This window comes from Balaenoptera acutorostrata, chromosome 14, assembly GCF_949987535.1.
Source record: "Balaenoptera acutorostrata chromosome 14, mBalAcu1.1, whole genome shotgun sequence".
Lineage (NCBI taxonomy): Eukaryota > Metazoa > Chordata > Mammalia > Artiodactyla > Balaenopteridae > Balaenoptera > Balaenoptera acutorostrata.
In genome coordinates this window covers 2868427-2891186 of record NC_080077.1, presented here as the reverse complement: position 1 = coordinate 2891186, position 22760 = coordinate 2868427, and the positions used below count along the sequence as shown (strand labels likewise).

Genomic DNA, 22760 nt, shown 5'->3' with positions numbered 1-22760 from the left:
CACCGTCGCGGCCTCTCTTGTTGCGGAGCAACAGGCTCCAGACGCGCAGGCTCAGTAATTGTGGCTCACGGACCCAGTTGCTCCGCGGCATGTGGGATCTTCCCAGACCAGGGCTCGAACCCGTGTCCCCTGCATTGGCAGGCAGACTGTCAACCACTGCGCCACCAGCGAAGCCCCAGGGGCAGCTTTTAGGTGCAGTGCTTGGGTGCCTTTCCTAATGTTTGCCCATTGAAAGAGCGCATTATGAAGAGCTGGGAATGTGGATGCTTCCCCGAAACTGGCCCCCAGCTTGTCACTTCCCCAGCCATCGTAATCATTTTCAAGGAGTTCCACTTTTCACCTGTAATTGACCTTTCAGGGATATAGTTCTTCAGTTTCTTAACAAACATAACAAGGTAATTAATCATGCTCATTTGACAAATATTTAAATCATTTATTGCCATTAATTTACAGCATTTCAATATACACACTGCATGGAAATACAAATACCTTTTCAAACACTGGCAATGTGATTTTAGGTATGTGGCCAGCTGTCAGCTGTCTCATTCATGGTCATTAAACGAAAGGTCACGATTTCTGAGTACTTAAATGCTGATGGTTACAAATTTTGTTCTCTTCAGTTTTTCATTAAGTAAATTCTAACAGATAATATACATATTACTGCAGATAAAACCATCATTGGGAAGTATTAAATTGATTGCATATTTGAGCTACTCTTTCTGAAGAGAAGTAAAATATTCAGTACTTGTAAGGCAGCAGAGAGTAGGTTTAGGAACTCCCTGCTATTTCTAGAAAAATAGTCTGGTTAGTAACGATAGCATTCCGCGTATTTTTCTTAGCAAGACTGTTCATTATGATGGAACCTGTGACTGAGCAGCCGCGGCTGGCAGTGCCATCCCTTCAAAACGCCGGCTCTTCATTTTCCATTGTTATGCTGAGGCCTTTTTAGACATCCTGGGAAGAAGCACAAAGGCAAATTCAAAGAGAAACAAAACTTCACCGCCAGCCTCGAAGGCCCTGGAGGGCTTTAAGAAGACACCTTTACGTTAACATGTATTTCAAGTCACGATGTCATAAAAACAGTAATACCCTATTTCACGCTAATTTTCATGTTTAATAAGTGAATTCTCATTGCACTGTCTCAACGGCGCGGTCCCTGTTTTAAATTCTCAGCGTATTTCTGCTCTGCAGCGAGTCTCCCCAGCCGCACAGTCACGCCCCGCCCCAGCTCCTCAGAACACAAAGCGTCAGTGGGGTCTACTCACTCATGCCGGAGCAGCCGTCCGCCCTGGATGAGCTGGGCTACTTCGTTTGTGGCGTGGCAGGCGAACAGAAGCCAGTTCCGAGGCTGCACCTTGTAGGCGAATCTCATGAACGTCAGGGAGTAACAGCAGAGGGCTGCCGGGGAAACGCAAGACAGTGACTTAGGGCCTCCCGCTGAGGGCCGACAGGGCTCAGCTGCCTCGAAAACAGAACCTCTTCTGCTAAGACCTTTACAGATGATGCAACTTATTGCTTAAATGCTTCCCTGAATGGGAAACTCATCAGATGGTTTGCTCCACTGTTAGGTATTCTGTTACTTATTACTTAAACAGGTAAAGAACATAATGTCAGTGAGCTGACATCAGTTCTAACCTCCTTTTCTGTCCCCTCGAGTGGTTTATAGTCCCTTATCTGACAGAACTGCTATTTAATCCCCTCAACAAGTTTTATGTTCAAATATCAGGATTTCAAGTAAACTTAAAGATCCTTTTTCCAAATAAAGTTCAAGAGGACACGCTCTTTAACTAGGGGCACTAAATCTGAAAGGCAAACAGGACCTTAATAAATACTTCCAACTACAGTAACCCTTTTTCTCCCTTTACCACGAGGAGTAACACCCATCAATGACGTCAGGCGCTTTACATTACTTTCTAATAGTGACTTTAGTGTCTGGTGCTACAAACTTGAAATGTAAGCAGGAGCTGTATTATGCTATAATTTTATATATAAAGATCCTCCCAATTTTTCAAATCTGCATCCTTACCAAATGTCATCCGCCCACTGATAATCTCCGGAGACTTCTTCATGTCATTGATGGCGGCAATGGGAAGACCCCAGTTGGCTACTGGGCCCCAAAAGTGCTGTTAAAAAATGAGGAGAGAAAGAAGAGGAAAAGTCAAGACGGAGCAGTGAAGAGCTACAACTTCTCTTAAACAGTAACGTGAAATGTGTGGTTAACCGGGGAAGGTTACCACGCAGGCATTCAGTTGTGCAAGTATGTGCCTAAGAATCAGCAGTTCTCACAAGGTGAGAGCCCCAAACCAGAAGGGATCAGGCACTTTACCAAGGTCCCTACCAACTTCCAGATCACAACTAAGTAATCTCAGACTGTCCCGTTTTGAGAATTTTCAAATGAGATTAACTTCTTACACAAGTCACTCGTGCTACAACCTAAACCTGTTACAACCATTCTCTGTAATGTAACGTTTAAATCTATCAAACTTTTTTCAAATTTTCATTAAGATATTTGTCAACATCTCTTAAAATGCAGACCCTAAGTTGGATACTTTTTCTGAAGAGAGTAACTTAATTAGGGAAGAAATTGCTTTTCAGCTCATAGGAGCTATATGAAGATCAGAGAACCTAAAAATCTACACTCAGAGCCCCAGATAATGAGAAGTTAAACTGAAAATTAATTTTGAAGGAATAGGAACAGCCTATATTTAAGAAGTGGATCAGGAGTTTCTCATGTGCGACCACGGTCGCCCCAGGCACCAAAATTAAGTTGTCCACTTTGAACAGCAGCAACATCCAATTTAATTTAACTTCTGAGGTTGAAGTGAGTCCAGGGGCTTTTCCCATTAAATTAAAAATTGTTTTATTTATGTACAATTTGCAAGTAATGTTTTAAAATATGAAGGAGGGAATTCCCTGGAGGTCCAATGGTTAGGACTTGGCACTTTCACGGCCATGGCCCGGGTTCCACCCCTGGCTGGGGAACTAAGATCCCGAAAGCTGTGCAGCATGGCCAAAAATAAAGTGAAAAACAAAAAATAAAATAAAATTTGAAGGAAACCACACACTGTTGGGTAAAGACCCTTTTCAGTTATCAGAACATTAAGCAGTGCTTTATTTCTGCCTATCAGAGCATTTAAGATAAACTCAGGCTGCAAAATACCGTTCTAGACCTGCACTTCTAATACTGACCAAGAGTCATTAAAATCCAAAAACTTTGTAAGAATGAGAAACAAGGAAATGCAAGAAAAATAAATGAGAATTACCTTTGTCATGATCTAAGAATATTCTGAAACGTTTACATAACGTGTTTAATGTAAGCATGAGGCCTCTGCCTTAAATAGCTATAAAACTGTCAGAGCTGTTCTACTGCCAGCATGGTGAGTACTGCAGAATCTCACATCTGAGTTATGGACGCTGTAACTCAGGCACAGTTGGTATAAAGAATCTGTGAGGTTCTGGGGTGGCATTTAGTCCTCCTGCTTTCAGACTGGCTTTTGTCTCAGCTACTCATTGCTGAAACTTTAATGTTTCTTGTACCCGGATGAAGCCTGGCCATTTTCCTCCTTCCTCATCCTCCAGACCTCTGGCGATGGAGTATCTATCCCTCCTCACCTACCTGCTTGTTTCCATTCCTGTCCTTTCCTTTGTGTCCCTTCACTTTCAACTCTCTATTACTCCAGGGATGTTCGTCTCCTCCTTTTTTTGACCACGTCAGTCTATCCCCATCGCTTGGCTGTTTAATCACTTTCCACTGCTCTGCTCTACTCTGCACGGTGGCCCCCAGGTCCACGCATTACGCACACACTCAGGGCTGCCCTGAGGGGCTCAGCCATGCCGGGCGTCTGCGCTCACAGCTGCGGCCAAGTAGTAAAGAGGCCGCGGCATAAATCTGAAACCTGAGGCAGCCCGGGGGACTTCTGGTCACAAGACAGTATTCAAAGTTTTACCGTGGTGAGCATAGGGCTATATGAAGCAGAGTTCTGCTAGTTAAGGGCTGTATATACACTTGTGATTATAAGCATTGAGATATACTTGAGATATTTTGTAAAAAGAACATAAAAGGTAAAGATAATTTCAACACTAGTTACTAAAATATCTAACCATAGAAAGTTAATAATACATCTTTTCTATCGAGTACAAGATTCTAGTTCTCACTTCCCTTTTCTGGAATACATGTGTGGTCTGTGCTCTGTCAGATATTCATCAGTCAAGGCACTGGTCCTGCAGAGGAGTTAGTGCCCAGAGTGGAACCGGAGGACCGAGGGGTCACCGGAGGCGCCCTTGGCCCGGGACCCACAAGGACGTGGCACGATGGCTATCTCCTGTCCACACTCTGTTACTGCAGAAAGTCTGCAGAAGCCTGATATGAAGAAGCGACAGGTTCTTACCGTGCTGTTTTGTGAGGCGTCACCGAGGTTCAGACAGGAGAGACATGCGGGAAAAAAAAAAGATCAGATGCTTTGAAAGGTTTCCGTTACGTCAGCCTCATACATGCGTTCAAGTTCAGTGACAGAACGACAACACTAGCAGCACGTACTCTTTTTCTGTCTTGAGAAGATCTAGTGATATTTCTAACAATGACTTTTGCCTAATGAGAGTAAACCTTAATTTTATGAAACGCTACCTTAATCCTTAGAGTGGGGCTATCCAACAGGAATATGATGCAAGTCACAAACGGGAGTCACATGAAATTTAAAACTTTCTAGAAGTCATATTAACAAAAGTGAAAACCAACAGGAGTTAATTTTATTATTTATTCCAACATTTCTAAATATTTTAATTTGAACATGTAATCAATAGGAACCTACTGACGAGGTATTTTACATTCTTTTTCGGCACTGAGTCTCCGAGATCCGGCGGGTGCCGACGCTGCCCCACACCTCAGCTTGGACTGGCCACCCTCCACGAGCTCCCCTGCTGCCTGGGGCTAGTGGCTCTCAGACCGGACAGCACGGGCTTACAGGGGGCATTTCTTTGAAAACGGCAAGTTGGAGAGAAGCACAATGCTGCAGAATTCTACCAGCAACGGACTTTCCATTTTTACCTACTAACAGGCTCTCACCAGAATGTCAGCTCCCAAAAATAGGCGTGTAATTCCATATTCTGTTCACAGCTGAAACTCTGGCCCAAGTGGTGCCCAGAATTCACAAGGCACTCAAAAAATGTTTGCTGAATGAATGAAGAGGAAAATCTTCTAATGTTAAGTGAATTGTTTTCCTGAATGTTAAAAATTAATACCATTCAGAAATACGTCGAACTACTTTTACTTCTGAGATGGCAATTCTTCTTTTCAGGATATAGCTTAATTGTTCTGATAAGGCAAACTCTTAAAAGTGTAGCTCATGAAAGAATTACTGAAATAAAACAATAAAATCCTCTATACACACTGTCACATCCAAACAACTCCCCTAGTTGTTTTGATGCAGGGGTCGAGGAGGCTCTAATTTCCAGCATGAGAGTATTTGCTGACGATGCTAATAATATACTTCAAATAGGTTCTACTATGAAATACGAACAGCCTAGAGAGAGTCCGTCTTTCAATGTTAAGTGCATTGTTTTAATAGATTATGTTTCAACTGTGGTAACAAATTACGTTGCCAAGACTATTTCCCAGCAAGTCCAGGCGGAGCACAGAGTCTGGACGGCCTAGAGGGTGATTCCCTTATCAGGTCAGAGGGCAGGATCCAGTCGTTTATGGACTATTCACCTGTGGTGTCACTCTCCTTCATTCAGGATCTGAACACAGGCCTTTTATTTATCTATAAATTACCAACGGCACATTTTTTTCCTACAAAAATATTTTAAAAGATGTAGTTCTTAAAATCTAAATTGTCAACTCGGAGATAATTTAGTTTTCAATTCAGGACTCTTTCCTTGAGTTGTACAATAGTTCAAATTCTACCCTATTTTACAAAAGGCAGATTATAAAGGAATGTGAAGGAGGAATTAACTTCTGCCGTCATACCCTGCTCAATTCAAAAGTCCTATGTGAAAGTGACCACAAAAATAATGTTGATCACATCACTTTAATAGTGGTTTAATGACTATAAGCCAATCTGAGAATAAATTTATTCTAAACATCCCTGGGAAATACAAAATGCCACAACTCAACATTCCTTAATTCTATGTCAGAACTGTCCAAAACATGCATCAACTACTCAGTCAAAAAATCTGAACAGCATATTTGTGCAGAGCCAAACTAGAAAAGAAAAGCTTCCTAGTATGTATTAGTTTCTGTTCCAAAGAAAGATAAACTTATAAGCAACACAAACTGCAGTTGGGGGACAATAATGTTAAAACTGTGTGGAGGGGCTTCCCTGGTGGCGCGGTGGTTGAGAATCTGCCTGCCAATGCGGGGGACACGGGTTCGAGCCCTAGTCTGGGAGGATCCCACATGCCGCGGAGCAACTGGGCCCGTGAACCACAACTACTGAGCCTGCGCATTTGGAGCCTGTGCTCCGCAACAAGAGAGGCCGCGATGGTGAGAGGCCCGTGCACCACGATGAAGAGTGGCCCCCGCTCGCCGCAACTGGAGAAGGTCTCGCACAGAAACGAAGACCCAGCACAGCCAGAAATAAATAAATAAATAATTTAAAAAAAAAAACTGTGTGGAAAATACCCTTGACTTTCTCTTTATTTGGTATGTTGCCTGTATTTTATTTCAGTGAAGGTTAAAACAAGCTCAAAATGCGTAAGGGTTTTCTTGGTTCACTTATGACCTTGAATTCCTGTGGAGGAAACACCGGTCTCCCACGTTAGGAACGACGATGGAGGTGGCAAAGGAGGATGAGTTCACCCCGCATAAACTTCATCCTCTTTTTCTCCTGAATTTGGAATCTGTTTGCTTGGCTCCAGGTTCCTTCTAAGCTCATTTTTATTTTCTTAATGTCTTCTCGGCATTGCCAATCTGTTTCTTCCTTTCCTAAAACTACTGACAGTAACTGTTAGCTTTCTCCGAAAGTACTGTGAGTAATTCAGGTAATTTATAACTTGCTTGCTAACAGTACTAAAAGGATCTAAGCGACAGCCTAGCAGAGTCTGTTTATAGCACCACTGAGAGCGGGGTAAGACTTGGAGATATTCTAACTGCAATTCTCTTACAGGCTGAAAATGCTCACCACCATTTCATTTATGCTCACCAACTTTTACCTGATTTTCTATTTCTAGTTCAAGTTAAAATGAGAGAGAGTTTTAACAATCAGAATGTGTGATACTCAGCTGTATTTAGATGGTCAAAGCTAAACTGGACGGCAGAGGAGAGGTTGCTGTGGCCAGTTCTGCTTCAACACTTTCAGCCTCAGTCACCTTCTGAAGGTCATTTACATGGCAGGGAAGTAAGGCCAGGGGCGGGTGTGCAAGCAGCATGGCAGAGAAGGGAGGCAGACACAGGAAAAGTAGGTGCAAAGAAAGTACCTGAAACCTTCTTTTCAAAACCATTTTTGTGCATAACTATTTCCCTTTAAATCTTAACCGACATTCCTGTTTTGGCTTCACAGGTTTGGCGTCCAGAGGGTCTCAACTTTTCCGCTCGGTTTGGATCTCAGTTTTTCCATATGGCAAGTGAAGTGTTGGACTACCTGATGTCTGAGGTCCATTCCAGCTCTAATATCCTATAACTTGTGAAAGATTCCCTGTTTTCCACTGCAACTTCTCACTTGGGTAGTAAATATAAATTCTTAAAGCTCTCCTGGAAACTTAGAAGTTAAAATAACTTAGAATAGATAACCTTATTAACTGGAGAATATTCACTGCAAACAGCCGGCTCACTTGGGATTTACAAGAGCGTGCTGACTGATTAACTGACTCTCAAATACTCATGATCTAGGTTCTACTTAAGAAAACATTCTTTGCACATATATCCAAATACATATGTGCACGTATACATCCGTTCACTTCTCTGAGGGAGGGGAGTAAATCTCTAGGATAAATACACACAGACCTTGACTGATTCAGTCACTAGAACATACATCTTACCTCAAAACTTAGCTGCTCATTCTAATTTATTTTTCTTAACCAAAATTCAGGAGGGAGAAGAAGAGAAGAAGAGCAAAAAAGAGAGAGCTGTCTGCTTTTACTCCACCAATAACGTATGTGAGGAAATAGTTTATTTAAAAAAAACAAAACAAAATGATAACAGAGATCCAGGAAGTTCTTGATTCAAGATTTTCATTAAAATAGGTAAGAAGAAATCAGTGAAAGGAAAGATGGAAGGCATCAAAAGGAGAGTACCAGGAACCCAGGGATTAAACGTGGAATATTGATAACAATTAAAATAGAACATTTACTTTTGTAATATACACAGCACTACGCTGTGTCGTCAAACAGTTACCAAAGCACAAAACACTAAGCAATTTGTCCAAGACTACACAGCTGGAAAGCAAAAAGGCTGGGATTCAAACCCATCACTCAAACTCATCACCTAGGTGTAATAGTACTGCCATCACATCCAACAAAAACTGTCAATAATTACTTAATATTTTAATACTAAGACCCAATTTAAATGCCCCAGTTGTCCCAGTAATGCCTTTTATAGCTGTTTTTTCCCATATCAGATCCAATCAAAGTCCACACACTGCCTTTGGTTAGAGCCTGTTCTTTTAACTCCTGTTCCTCGATGAAAAAAAATAATCAACATTTTAAAATACACTTGGAACTTCACTTTAGTAAGAAAGACATTTCAGTCTTATCCATAAAATGTAATTGACAGGAGATTATAATCTATGTAAAGTATGACTTTAAATTTTTGCTAAAAATTTCAACTATGTTGTTAATAAAATGACTTTTAAAATTCTAGAGCAGTTTTAGTTTGGAAAACCTCTACACCCCTTTGGCAGGCTGTAAAAAGAATGCTAGAGAGCTTGAGTTGTTCAGGAGTGCAAATGATTGATGAGGTGAGAAGGCACAGGGCCCCGTTTCTCATTGGAAGAGAATATGAAATTGTCTTCTTATGGCTTTATTTATTTGCAAAAGCAAAGCAGGGGCTGTGAGCAAGAAGATTAGAAGAACAAACAGGGGAAACGTTCCTCTAATAAATGCTGGGAAGAAGCGATTCTCTTTCTGGAGAAAAAGCTAATAAAAGAGCTTCTGCTGAGCGTTTTGATATCAGCCCAATCACTCAACCACTGCTCTGCAGGCTGGCATGAAATCCCACTGCTGCCAAGAGCAGCAGGGAAAACAAGGCCAGTTGGACATCTCACTTCATCTGTTCAGTCCACAGAAGTATTTCCAAGTCAAAATCACAGAGCTTTACGCCTCATGAAACTGAGCGGGACCCTACAGGGCCTTCCTGAGTACAAAAGCCCCTCTGTGTCCCCAGTTTCTTGTTGTAGAAAAAGGCTTTAGTCTTCCAGGCCTTCCCCAAGTTCCCAAGGGTGGACTCAAGCAGTTGCTAATGCGGGAAGTGAGGGAATGCAGGAAGAAGGGAAAGCAGTTAAGCAAGAGAAGTAATGACAGCTTAAACAATAGTTCAGCGATAAGACAGAGTCCTAGTTCCTCCTGAAGGGAGATACATGTCAATCTAACACATATCTTTGAGTTGTTCTGCAGGAACTAAGGCTCCCACCCAGGTGGAGGATGGTCACTACATTCCCACCACAAGAAGTAGCCTTCAGACTAGCTGGAACCAGAAGGTTGACATTAAGATTCCCAAAACATCACCCTGTTACCTCACCATCTACCGGTCAGAAGAAAGTCCACAAGCTGATCACGCACCCTGCAACCCTCACTCCGAATGTGTCTTTAAAAGCCCCTCCCTGAAAGCCATCTGGGAGTTCGCGTCTCTTGAGCAGGAGCTGCCCCTTCTCCTTGGTTGGCAGGCGCCCTGCAGTAAACGCTGTACTTCCCTTCCCCACAACCAGTGTCAGGAGACTGGCTTTGCTGTGTGTCGGGTGCACAGACTCAAGTTCTGTTCAGTAACACTCACACTTAAGATTTTAACTTTTCCCGTAACAGTACACTTTTTTAATGTTTCTGCTACAAAAATAGCAAGATATAATAGAAATATGTAGTGATTTGGGGTTTCCAAGTATTTTCACGTCCCTCATCCGGTTTAATTTTCTCAACAACCCAACCAGATAGGCACTGTCATTAAACCCATTTCACAGACAGGGCAACAAAAGTCCACTGGGATTGACTGCTGGGGATCCCTTGGCTAGAAGTCATTCTTCGGAATCCTAGCTGGGTGTCCTAGCAGGCAGCACTTTCCTGGACACTGAAATTCTCTTTTTTTCCTCATTTAGTCAGAGCTGAATACAATTAAAGCAATACTAGAGAAGGCATGTAAACATTAAAGCTACATGAACTTAATCTTTGAAAAAAGGTTAGACCATATATCAAAGTATTCAATTGAAATACCTGGCTCACAGACACCTGTCTAGTAAAAAAAAACATAAATTTAGAAAAGCAGGGCTAACTCTCTTCCTTGAAAATACATATATTTTACAAATTCTTCCTGTGTAATAAAACATTAGGTAATCATCAGCATATTTCTAATATGGATAAGACTTTATTCTTAATTATATCATACAGTTTTATCCTTAGCTGTACTTAACTATTAGGAAGGTTCATACAAAGGAGAAACATGAGTAAAAACCTAAGGTAATATGTGAAGTCACAGAGAAACTTAACCGCAGGGACTAAGAACACAGCCTCCCATGACTACTTTCCTCAGATTTCCCCAGCACATTAATCTCATAAATACTCTGCTCCACAGTACTAAACATCTATCCTAATTAATTATGGTCCTGTGCAAGTACACAAAGTTCATTTTTGGAAAGTCAAGAGTGAAGCTTCTGTTTCCAAATTTACCACGTGGCAGACAATTATTTTTCTTACCCTACTGCCCTTTAAAATTACAAGCAAACAATATTTGCAATAAAATTCAGAATTTAAAAAAATTAATCCTGCTTTTTTTTTTTTTTACTGGTAAAATGAAGCTGCTTTCATACTGTACCCTATGGATAGTTATTTCTCCTCAGCTGTCATCACTTTACCTCTTTACTACACTAACCTGTTAAAAAATACTGCAGCCCTACACTTACCTGGGTTTAAAAAATCACACAAAGAAAAACTAAAATGTATACACCTAAATAAACTATATAAAACGGTTTTAAAGTTATATTAAATACATGAAATAAAAAGCAGGCATCTCAAGATTACAGGCGAAAATAAAATACAGAAAGTGGGACTTCCCTGGAGATCCAGTGGTTAAGACTAGCGCTTCCAATGCAGGGGGAGAGTGGTCCCTGGGTGTGGGCGGGGGGGGGGGGGGGGGGGCGGGGATTAGGATCCCGCCTGCCGAGCGGCGAAGCCAAAAAATAAAATATACGAAGTGTCTTTAGGCTTTTCATCCCGCCAATGCCCTTTCTTTCTAATTGGAAATGAACACTTAATGGAAAGCAGAATATTAAAAAGTATGCCCTTGGTTGGCAGAATATTCGTATGTTAAATTTGATTCCGTCCCACGCTTGACGCCCTGAAGCTGCGAAATCCGAAGGGCGAGGTCGACCTGGCGGGCTCAGTGCCCTTGTCGCGGAAAAGGAGCACCTGCGGCTCACCTTCCACCGAGCGATGCCGGGACGCGCCCTCCCAGCCCGCGCCCGGGGCAGGTCCGCCGCACACCTGGGCACACACCTGCCGAGCAGGTGCAGCGAGCCGGAGCCCCGGCCCCACTCGCCGGACCGGGCCCGCTCTCGGCGCCCGCCCGCGCCGGGGTGGGGGTCCCCCCGCCGGGGCTCCGGCCCGCCCCGCTGCCCCACTGTCCGGAGCCCCCTGCGCCACTACCCCGGGACCCCGCCCGGCTACCTGGACTCCCGCCTCGCGGCCGGGAGCCCCAACCCCTCTGTCCGCAACCCCCCGCCCCGCCGCCCCGGAATCCCCGCCCCGCTGCGCGGAGCCCACCCCGCTGCCCGCACCCTCGCGGCCCCTCGTCCCGGCGGCGTCGGCTCCGCACCCCGAAGCCCTCGGCGGCTCCGGCCCCGGGGACTCGTCACCTCATGAGGTAGTCCCGGAAGTCCTTGCTCCGGACATAGTCCGCCGCCTTCCGCACCAGCGCGCCCGCCATGGCCGTGCCGGACACCAGGCCGCCCGCTATGCCCTCGGCGCCGCTTCTCGGAGCCCAATGACACCCGGCGGAGCGGACAGCGCAGACACAGCACCCGCCCGCCGGCGTGCCTCACGACAGCTCGGCCCCACCTTACGGTCGCGGCCCGCCGCCTGGCTCTGGGCCAATGGGAGGGCGCAGGGCGGGAGGCGGCGGCACGGATTGGCTCACGCTCATCGCACACCTCCTCCCCGCCCCTCGGCAGCGCGTGGGGGCGAGGCCTGCTGCCGTAAAACGGCCGGGGCCCGGCGGCGATTGGCTGGCGGTTGCTAGGCACCCGCGCTGGCGCGCTCCGGGCGGGTAGATGACTGTCCGAGGGCGTGCGGGAGTGTCCCAGCCGCCCGCATCTCGTGGGCCTTTGCAGCGTCCGCGAGCCCCCGCGGCCGCCCGGGCCCGCAGGCTCCGGACCGGAGGTGGGCGCTGGGAGGAGCGCAGCAGGGGCGCGCGGGCTGCGTCCCCAGATGCCGCTACACGTGCCGGAGAGCAGGTCCTCTAGCTCGGGACCAGCGCGGGAACCGCAGCGCCACGTGTGGGGCGCACCGCGTGGAGAGGGAGACGTGGGAGGTTCCGGCTGTTCAGGGCTTTGTTTTGTTTTTATTGTAAATGTTTTACACTGGCCAAAACTGTAGACGGCTGAGTCATCTAAAATGCCCCGGATGAGAGCATGGGGGCAGAGACCCTCGGGCATCTCTAGCAAGGACTTAATTGGAATGTAAACACCATTATTTTTACTATGGAAGGATTGGAAATGAGTTACATATCCACCAAAGGGACAGAGTCAAATAAATCGTGGTGCATCCATTCCATCATCGAATACTATACGGTAGTTTAAAAGAATAAAGGAACTATGTGTGCTGGTATGGAAAGATCTTTAAAATTTATAGGGAAAAAAATCAAGGTGCAGAATCCTGTGTGAAGTATGCCAGTCATTTGTACATAGGGACAAAGAAAGTATAAATTTGTCTCCAAAGATAGAAGAGAAATGTTAGTGGCTACCTCTAAGGAGGGCTAAGGGGGTGAGGGATGGAGGGAAACTTCACTGTATACTCTTGTTCCTTTTGAAGCTTGTACAATGAACATATGCTATCTATTCAAAATAAAAAGCATTAAAGAAGAAATGAAATGCCTTTGAGAGTTAAAATAGCATTCGTTTCATTGAATCAGATTTATTTCCTGTTAGGATGTCTACAGGTCACACCTAACCTTGATCTTCTGTGAAAGTATATCTTAATACGCAATGTTGCAATACCATAATAACACCAGGAAGGCCCTTAGATTCCACTGGTGCTTTATGGTGGAGATAGGAATGTACGACCTAGAAGGACCAAAGCGGTCTTTATTATTCATAATATTATTAATACCTCCCATTTGTTGACCAAGAGGCACTTTATTTATTTATTTATTTTTGGCTGTGTTGGGTCTTTGTTGCTGCGCGCGGGCTTTCTGTAGTTGCAGCAAGCGGGGGCTACTCTTCGTTGCGGTGCGCAGGCTTCTCATTGCGGTGGCTTCTCGTTGCGGAGCACAGGCTCTAGGCATGCAGGCTGCAGTGGTTGTGGCACACGGGCTCAGTAGTTGTGGTGCACGGGCTTAGTTGCTCTGCGGCATGTGGGATCTTCCCAGACCAGGGCTCGAACCCGTGTCCCCTGCATTGGCAGGCGGATTCTTAACCACTGCGCCACCAGGGAAGTCCCAAGAGGCACTTTTCAAATGTAATTTCTCCTCCTCACATCAACCCAGAAGGTGGGTGTAAGGAAACTGAATGGCTTTTTAAATAAAACCAAACTGTGTCTGCCCCCTGCCATGTGAGAAGGGGCTCCTGGATCTCAGTGGTTCAGTCTTATCCCCTAATATTTTTCTTTCCCTCATCAGCAGTGGTTTTGAAACTTAAGCTGTCAGAAGACCCACCCCCCAACCTCAAAGCCTCAGGAGGTCCAGAGTGGAGCCCTGAGCCTCACTGTCAAGTGACAGCACTTGGAGAAAGGCTGCTGAGGTCACCTGCGCCAATTACTGCTGTCCTCTCTTGGCCGGCCTCAAAGACTCAGCTTTCCCATTTGGGCCTCAGCTGGGCTTTTGAGCTTTCCATTGGTTTCCCATTGTGTGGAGGAATGTCAACTGGAGTATTTAAGTACAGGAATATACTGGATAAAGGAATATATAAATGTCCTACTAAGCAGCTAACCTGGGGTCTGAACCCCGTTCTCTTACTCTGAGAGCCATACTTTCTCCACTATTTCAAATGTTGGGACAAAGAGGAATTTCATGTTAATAGTATCTTTGCTACTTTAAATATGGAACAGGTGCTACGGTCTAATGTATAAGAAAACATAACAGTAGATAAGAAACCCAGCTACATTATTTCCTAAAGCTTCAGAAAGGCCCAACCCTCCGTGGTCCCTGCACGGACAGAATATGGGAGGTGAAGATGCAAACATCACTGGCTGCTTTGAATCCCAGGTTTGCGAAAGTGACTGCAAAGGCCTAGCAGTGAGCGGGAACTCACATGCCCATCCAAGTCCAGGAAAGGCAGTCACCGCCGAGGCTGCACGCAGAGCTTCCCTGTCGACAGGAGCAGACTGTGAGCTTGGACAGATTGCTGAAGTCCGAGGTTGGAGGGAGGCTGGCCCCGGGTTCAGAGCACCCGCATGGCCAGCTCTGTTTGTACAGACTGTGTTTACATACACTGTGTGTGCAACGGCAGTGCTTGTGCTGTAGAAGGGCGGGAGTGTCCTCTGGCTGGGTGTCCCGTGGAGAGCTTCACGGCATGCAGCTCCGTGATGCTTCGTACAGTAGAAGAGCTTCCATATGGTATAAACAAGCTGCATTTTCTCACCTAAGTATCAAAATAGAAAAAAAAAAAACAGTAGGTCTAATCATGAGCTGACACACTGAATTCCACAGGTCACAGATCATATAATCTGTTATGATGAAAAGAGGAAACATCTGAGGAAGCACTTAGTGGATGATAAAAGTGTCATAAATGTAAAGAGGTATTGTTTTTGTCCTGCCCGGTTTTCTTTTGTCCCAACACCTGCCTTTCTTGGGTTCCGGTTAGGCAGGCACGGGTCAGTTTGGTTAGCTTAGAGTAAACCAAGGAACTCCAGGACTTCGACGAGAGCCATGACACTTAAATTCAAAAGCCAAAGTACCTTTTCGAATCTGAAGGCATAACATCTTAGCCAAGTTAGCTCTTCCTGTCTGGCCTGAAATTAATCCGCTGCGCTGCCCACAGGGCTTGGAGAATTAGATTCCTCCCAGGTTACTGTTCTAGTACTGAGGTCAGGGAAATCACAAACTTTCACAGGCCAGGAATCTTCACTCTGCCTAGCGATTCAGTAATTTACTAGTGAATAAATGGCAAAGGAATACAGAAAATAGAATCATCACCATTTTGCCCTTCCTGTGGAAATGTGTGACTCAGGCAATCGTCAATGGACAGAACCCATCCACTGCATCAATGGACAGAACCCATCCACTGAAAGGTGAGAGGAGCTGAATCATCCCAAGGTGCCCGTGTGTCACCCACAGTCACTGGCTGCTGGTCACGGGGAAACAGGCTTCACACACTGTGGATACGGGCAGCTTTCCCCAACTCCTGTGTCCTCTGGAGTTTTAGGGGGGAAATGGTGAGGGCAGTTTTCTAGGTCAAATGTATTCGAAAGCTTATTTGAATCAGACAAGGTTATTTTTTTCTGCAGCGCTTCCGAGAGAGCCTTTACTAAGCTCCCGTGAATGAGAGCATAAAAGAAGCTTATTCTACGTAGCATTTCCCAAACTTCCTTAACCATGAAGCCCTTTCGGAAGGAGCATCTCATGGACTGCCCGTCCGTCGGGTCCAGCATCCGGGTTCCTGCCTTCCAGCCCTCCGAGCCAGGGCACGGTGAGGAACTCAGGCCTTGCAATCAGGCGGATGCTCCCACTTTTTAGCTGGCAAGTTATTCAAACCCCCCAAGCCTCAGTTTTTTAATCTATAAAGTGGAACCAACAAGTATCACATCATACACGTTGCTGAGTTTTTGTTAGAATTAACAGGAATGATGTCTGTGCGAAGCCTGACACTGTCAACAGTAGATTTCCACTTCGCTGCATCCCCTTAGGACATAAATGTCCAGTTCTCCTTCCCTGCGTCCCCCTTGGGAAGGGCCTGGGCTTCCGCCTGCCCTCCTGTCTTTTGCTACTGGGTTGTTTGTTTTTATTTATTTTTTATTAGGGAGAGGTTGTACCTTGCACCACCCTTTAATCCTCTAAGCATTATCTACTCTCCTGAAGGACAAAGGTGGAGAGAGGTTATCTGTGTAGATTTCTGTCCTTGGAGGAAGGTCGGAGGGTTCAGAGCTCGCGGGGCCCTCATCTCTGCTTCTCCTGCACCATCATTTGGTTCTCTGTATGCGGAAAACCAGGTTGGGGGAAAACCAGGTCCACCCAAAGGGTAGCTCCCAGCTCGGACCCAGGCTTAGCTGGTGGTAGGAGCCTGCAGGCGGAGCTGGCCCTGAGCCGTGTGAGGTGGCTCTGGGGTAGTGGTTACAGGGGCCTGGGAGGTCCTCTCTCATTTCCAACTAACACTGGCCTGAAATTCTACCTCTGTGAGGACGCTCTTGAAGACAGTCGGTGTTGTATTGACAGAACAGGAAGCCGTCCTTGGAGGGGCTCCACCTGGCTAAACACAGACAGGCTGAGTATTGAAAAGAATGACTACAGACAATGGAAACATGCATGTGATTTTGTGAGTTCATGATTGTCAAGGAAAAACAAAAAGATAGATACACCACAGAATGGGAGATTTTTGTAAATCATATATCTGATAAGCGACTTGTATCTAAAATATTTAAAGAACTTTTAGAACTCAATAATACAAAGACAAAGAACCCCATTAAATAATAAGCAAAGGATCAGAATAGACATTTCTCTGAAGAAGGTGGACAAATGGTCAATAAACGCATGAAAAGATGTTCAACATCATTAGCAATCAGGGAAATGATAATCAAAACCATAATGAGATACCACTTCACACTCTCCATATAGCTACAATCAAAAAAAAGGAAAATGGTAAGGATGTAGAGAAGTAGGAACCCTTGTGCACAGCTGGTGGGAAAGGAAAGTGGTGCATCTGCTATGAGAAACAGTCTAGCAGTTCTTCAAATGATTAAACACAGAGTTACCATGTGACCCAGCAATTCCACTCCTAGGTATACACCCAAGAGAAGTGAAGACATACATCCTCATAAAAACGTATACGAATGCTCATAGCAGCCCTGTAAATAATAGCAAAAAAGTGAAAACAACTCACATGTTGAATCAGCTGTGAGTAGGTAAATATGGAATATCCAAAAGATGGAATATTGTTCAGCAATAAAAAGAAATGAAGTTCTGACAGGTGCTACAACATGGATGGATCTTGCAAACACTGCTAAAGTACAAGAAGCCAGACACAAAGGACCACATATCCTGTGATTCCACTTACGTGAAGAGCAGGCAAATCTGTAGAGACAGTAAGTTGCCTGGTGGCTGCCTCCGGCTGGGAGGGTTGGGGAAACAGAGATGCTGATGGGTCTACGCTCTCCTCTTGGGATGATGAAAATGGTCCAACATTGGTTGTAGTGATGGTTGCACACCTGTGACTATGCTAGAAACCATTGACTCGTACACTTCTAAGGGATGAGTTGTAGGATATGTGAATTATACCCCAATAAAGTTATTTTTTAAAACTTAGGAAAAAAATCTTTAAAAAGATGCGTAGAGAAGCAAACAACAAAAATCCTGAAACCCCTTTGTCATAATCAGTACACCAACTCTTGGTAATTAAAGGGGAAGAAGCATTTATCTGCATGAACTATTTCAGACAGCCCTAGTCATGAAGGAAAGCTCTTCTTTTCAGAATGAGTCCAGCTAATAAATATGAAGGAATGGCAGAATTAAAAGAACATCAGTCTGCAATCCCTAGTGAAATATTGATTCAGACAAAGATCATCAAGGGCGCTAACCCTATTCAGTGAAGGAACGGGAAGTGGGGCTCGCAGGGCAGCAGTGTTATCCCAGGGGTTATTTGCTGGTCTGAAAGGGGAAAATGCGAATTTGCAAGGAGGGATGCATCTGGACCTACTCAGCATCACAGCCGACTCTAAGTGCTTCCCGGCAGCACCTGGCCTACAGTACCAACCCCCACCACCGCGCATCTTGAACCTGAATCTGATTAGGCCTGTGGGTCCATCTTCGAGTTCCCAGGAAATGAAAGTGCTAGAAGAACTAGTCAAGGGAAACTAGTGAGGGAGTGACCCAGCTTCTCCAGTAAGTGGAACATTTTAATAGGACAACAGGACAACAGAAGCCCTCTCTTCCCTGGCCTGAGGAGGGAGGACGTTCCAGATCAGCAGTGCCCCGTAGAAGTGTAACGGGAACCACAACCCAAGCTCGAGTATTTTAGTAGCCACATTAAAAACGTAAAAAGACACAGATAAAGTTAATTTCGATAATGCGTCTATTTAGCCCAATATATCCAAAATATTATTTCAATATATAATCAATAACATATATCACTGAAATATTTTATTTTCTTCTTTCGTACTGTCTTCAACATCTGGTGTGTATTTTACACTTATAATTCATCTTAACTCAGATGCTAAATTTTCATTGGCAATATTTGATCTGTATTTAAACTTCGTAGCATTTACAGTTTAAAAAAGTGTATTTACACACCCAAGTTGTTCCAAACATACTGAAAAAATTTCCAAAACTGAATCGAGTACCAAAAAAGAAAAAAGAAAAGAAATCATTTTCCTTTAACATTTGCATTTGCATTGACAATTCAAAATTACATCAGTTCAAATTAAATTCACCTACTCTTGTTTCAACTCAGTCGTGTTAACCTTAACGTCAAAGGTTAGTTATTGCCCAACTTCCCTGGTGGTGCAGTGGTTAAGAATCCGCCTGCCAATGCAGGGGACACGGGTTCGATCCCTGGTCCGCAAAGCTCCCACATGCTGTGGAGCAACTAAGCCTGTGCGCCACAGCTACTGAGCCTGTGCTCTGGAGCCCGTGAGCCACAACTACTGATCCTGCATGCTGCAACTACTGAAGCCTGCGCCTAGAGCCCGTGCTCTGCAACAAGAGAAGCCACCGCAATGAGAAGCCCGTGCACCACAACTAGAGAAGGCCTGCGTGCAGCAGCGAAGACCCAACACAGCCAAAAATAAAATATAAATAAATTATTTTTGTTTTAAAAAGGTTAGTTATTGCCTAAATGGAAAAGCATCTCTTTAGTTTGAGGGTAGTTTTTGCAGTTAATTTACATAATGCTGTTTATTATTATTAAAATGTTCTACCTATGTATTCATGTTAGGAAAGCTTTGTAAAATCATTATTATTGATTTGTAGTCCAAAAATTTCAATTGCAAATAAATTCTCATACCTGTCTAGCTAGGACACAAATGTGAAAAAATTCACTTAAAAAAAAAAATTTTTATTTACTTGGTTGTGCCGGGTCTTCGTTGTGGCATGCAAACTCTTAGTTGCAGCATGCATGTGTGATCGAACCCGGGCCCCCATGCGTTGGGAGCGCGGAGTCTTAGCCACTGCGCCACCAGGGAAGTCCCCCCTGAATTCACATTTTAAGTGAAGTTTTTAAGCTTCAGGTTTAGCTCATTCATATGCAGCGTGATGCCAGGGAGAAAACACAAATCACACAGCTGTTCGTTGCCTTTGATTACTGAATATCTGGCAAACAGTCCCTTTATTTCAAGAAATCCTTGAACTGGAGGTAAAGTAGGAGTAAAACTCTGCCAGTGAGCGCTGGCGCACATCATTACTTCCTTGTCTTTAATGGGTTCGTTCAACAAATCCATTAAACTGAGGATGAGTCATAGCGTTGGCACACATTTAAGGAACAATTTTAAAAAAACTATTTATGACACTCTTTGCAGTGTCTGCTTCAGAAAACCGAATGCGAATATTTTCAGTATGCATCACGCAACGGAACAAAGCAATAAGAGAAACATCAGTGTCATGTTTTAAAATTCCAGGGACTTCCCTGGTGGCGCAGTGGTTGAGAATCCGCCTGCCAATGCAGGGGACACGGGTTCGAGCCCTGGTCCGGGAAGATCCCACATGCCGTGGAGCAACTAAGCCTATGAGCCACAACTACTGAGCCCACGTGCCACAACTACTGAAGCCCGTGGGCCTAGAGCCCGTGCTCCGCAACAAGAGAAGCCACTGCAATGAGAAGCCCACGCACCGCAACGAAGAGTAACCCCCGCTCGCCGCAACTGGAGAAAGCCCGCGCTCAGCAACGAAGACCCAACGCAGCAGAAATAAATAAATAAATAAATAATTCCCCCAAATTCCTGATTTCAGCTAACATAGTTGGAGCACCATCCATTGTGTTAGAAATTACACCCGTTTTTTCACCTGTAGCTGACACTCTAAAAGACCCCAAAATGCCCGCCTTGGGCTCTATTTTCCAGGCCACGAATTGGCAACATTTCTTTCTACCTTTGCAAGTCTGCTATTGGCCTGGTACGTGGCTTCAGCCTTGGACCAGCCCATGCCATCTTCCGTCATTTCATATCTCGTTCCATATTTGAGTTGTTTAGGTGCGTTTTAGACCCGTTTATTATCATTACCTTTTAAAAACCTAAATGATGTTTCGAGCAATTGAAAAATGGGTGTATTCTGAATACATAATATTGGCAGCTTGCCACCAATGTTTCATGAATATGAATTTTCTTTATCATAACATGCAGTGCCCACCCTGCTGTGTCAGTTGCTAGTTTCGTCAAGACACATTGCAGATCGTTTCCTCTGATGCCCCATCCTGGTTTCTTGTTTTACCTGCAGAACACCCCACAAGCTCTGCCAGCTTTCCACAGCGGTGCCTCATCTCAGCCTGAAGCCAGTGGGCTGGGAGCCTGGATTCTAAAGGCTCCAGCTAGGCCTCAGTTAACACATCTTCCAAATGGGAAAAAGGACAGAGATTAAAGTAGCCAGTGGCATTGTGGCGTAGTTGAAGTGCATACCCTATCAGGATAATGCGGTTACACAGATTAGTCACAAACACTGAAACACAGGATAAGATCAATCAATTTCTTCAGAAATCTTTCACCCACAAAATGGGTTAAAGTTTGACTGGGTTAAGTCTATTGACTTGACCTCAAAGACACTTCCACATGGGCCATGCCCTGTGGTCTGGATTGCAGTTCTGAGTGGCGAATCTAAAAGCTAATATTTGGTCTGTCCTCATCTGTTATCCTCGGCCTAGTCTACGCTTCAAAAGAGAAGATGCAGCTTTACAGGATTGTATGCTGATGAAGCAAACTCTAGTGTCCTTGGGTCATTTAGGTGTAGGAGACATTGCCTGCAACAGCAATAAAAGTTACTCTGGACGTCTCCACTGAGAGAGAGAGGGGACCCGTGTAGCACCTCCCGTGGTCCCCACGTGTCACGCAGCTCCCCTCCTGGGGGAGAAACAGGACGGCCCCAAATTCACTTCACTTCACTTTCCCTTCACCGAAGCCCCTGAGACAGGACAGGTCCTCACGCAGCTCTGAATAGCCCAGGGTTTGAGCCTGTGGCTTCCAGGTGCCAGAGGGAACGTGCTTTTCTATTTTCACACACGGCTGGTCCCGGCTGTGGAAATGAAGTCTTCAGTGACTTTGGGTGGGGTGGGGAGTGGGAGGAAGGGGGAGGTTTTCTCTATCTAGTGACCCCAGATCTTGCATGGCCCCCCCATCTCTGCGCTGCTCCCCACGCTGGTCCGCCTCCAGTCTCCATCCGTCCCACGGGTGCTGCCTGAGGGCCCGGGAGATGCCAGGTGGCGCACCTGAGGTTCAGGGAAACACAGACAGGTGGGGACTCTGCTCACATTCCAGCAGGAGAAGCAGAGCGACAGGCAGAAAGCAGAGAGACAGGCAGACAGACAGACACGGAGACAGAGAGAACAAATTAATGCACTTCTGCCAAGTGCCTGGGGGGAAGGCAGGGCGATGAGATAGAGCAGGCCGTGGCCAGGGCAGGCTAGGCGGGCCCGCTGCTGCTTTGGGTGGGATCATTGGAGAAAGCCTCTCTGAGAAGCTGAGGCCTGAATCCCGAGCAGGAGCCGCTAGGGAAGGGTGTCCGGGCAGAGGAGACGGACGGATGGCAGAGAGGACCAAAGCGCCTTTCGTTAGAGAAACAGCTGGGAGTCGGGGTGAGGGACGGGGCGGGTGGCCCAGCACAGGTGTGTCGTGTCAGCTGGTGTCTCCGCCCCTGGCACCTTCCCCATGGCCCCTGGGGAGGCCTCCCTGACTGGCTGAGTGAGCCCAGCTCCTAGACAGCCCTGTGCGATCAGCCGGCCCCCATCAGGCTTCTTCACCCAGCAGCCGTGGGCTCCCCGAGCGCCCGTCACCGTGGACCTGCCCAGTGTCGTTTCTGCCCAAGGGGCTCAGAGCAAAAGGGGCGCAAGGAGCTGAATGCTGCACCCCTCCAATCCATATGGTGAACCCTAACCCCGTGTGATGGCGTGTGGAGGGGGGCCTTGGGGAGGGGCTTAGGGTTAGACGGGATCATGGGGAGGGGCTCTTACAAGATGAAGGGACCAGAGCCTTCTCTGAACCAGGAAGCGGGTCCCCACCAGACACCGCGTGGGCGGGCGCCCCGACCTTAGACCCCCGGCCCCCTGAACTGTCTGCTGCTT

At 45.7% G+C, this 22760-nt stretch overlaps 1 protein-coding gene and 1 long non-coding RNA gene across 3 annotated transcripts in view; one reads left to right on the top strand and one right to left on the bottom strand.

The window, feature by feature from the left end:
* LOC103002492 (uncharacterized) overlaps window positions 1-7578 on the top strand; it is a 29784-nt gene extending 22206 nt beyond the window's left edge. The window contains exon 5 of the long non-coding RNA XR_451326.2: window positions 7497-7578. This is a non-coding gene — a long non-coding RNA (uncharacterized LOC103002492). The remainder of the gene's footprint in view (window positions 1-7496) is intronic.
* MPC1 (mitochondrial pyruvate carrier 1) lies at window positions 410-12199 on the bottom strand. Of its 2 annotated transcripts, XM_057528242.1 has the most exons (5): window positions 11991-12199; window positions 10710-10713; window positions 2027-2123; window positions 1266-1398; window positions 410-954 (listed from the first exon to the last, which is right to left on the bottom strand). In XM_057528242.1, the coding sequence occupies exons 1-5, from the start codon at window positions 12059-12061 to the stop codon at window positions 930-932; spliced, it is 330 nt and encodes a 109-aa protein (XP_057384225.1). In that variant the 5' UTR covers window positions 12062-12199; the 3' UTR covers window positions 410-929. The 2 variants fall into 2 exon arrangements, with proteins under 2 accessions (XP_057384225.1, XP_007186135.1); XM_007186073.3 differs by lacking the exons at window positions 10710-10713; window positions 11991-12199 and adding an exon at window positions 4389-4526.
* Window positions 12200-22760: the final 10561 nt, after the last annotated feature.

What these genes read in the sequence shown, in the direction of transcription:
- MPC1 (XM_057528242.1), bottom strand. Translation starts at nt 12,061, where the DNA reads ATGGCGGGCGCGCTGGTGCGGAAGGCGGCGGACTATGTCCGGAGCAAG. An exon ending in CAGTGGGCGGATGACATTTG is followed by an intron (nt 1,399 to 2,026) that starts GTAAGGATGCAG and finishes TTTCCCCGGCAG; the next exon opens with CCCTCTGCTGTTACTCCCTG. An exon ending in GGACGGCTGCTCCGGCATGA is followed by an intron (nt 955 to 1,265) that starts GTGAGTAGACCC and finishes GCTTCTTCCCAG; the next exon opens with GATGTCTAAAAAGGCCTCAG.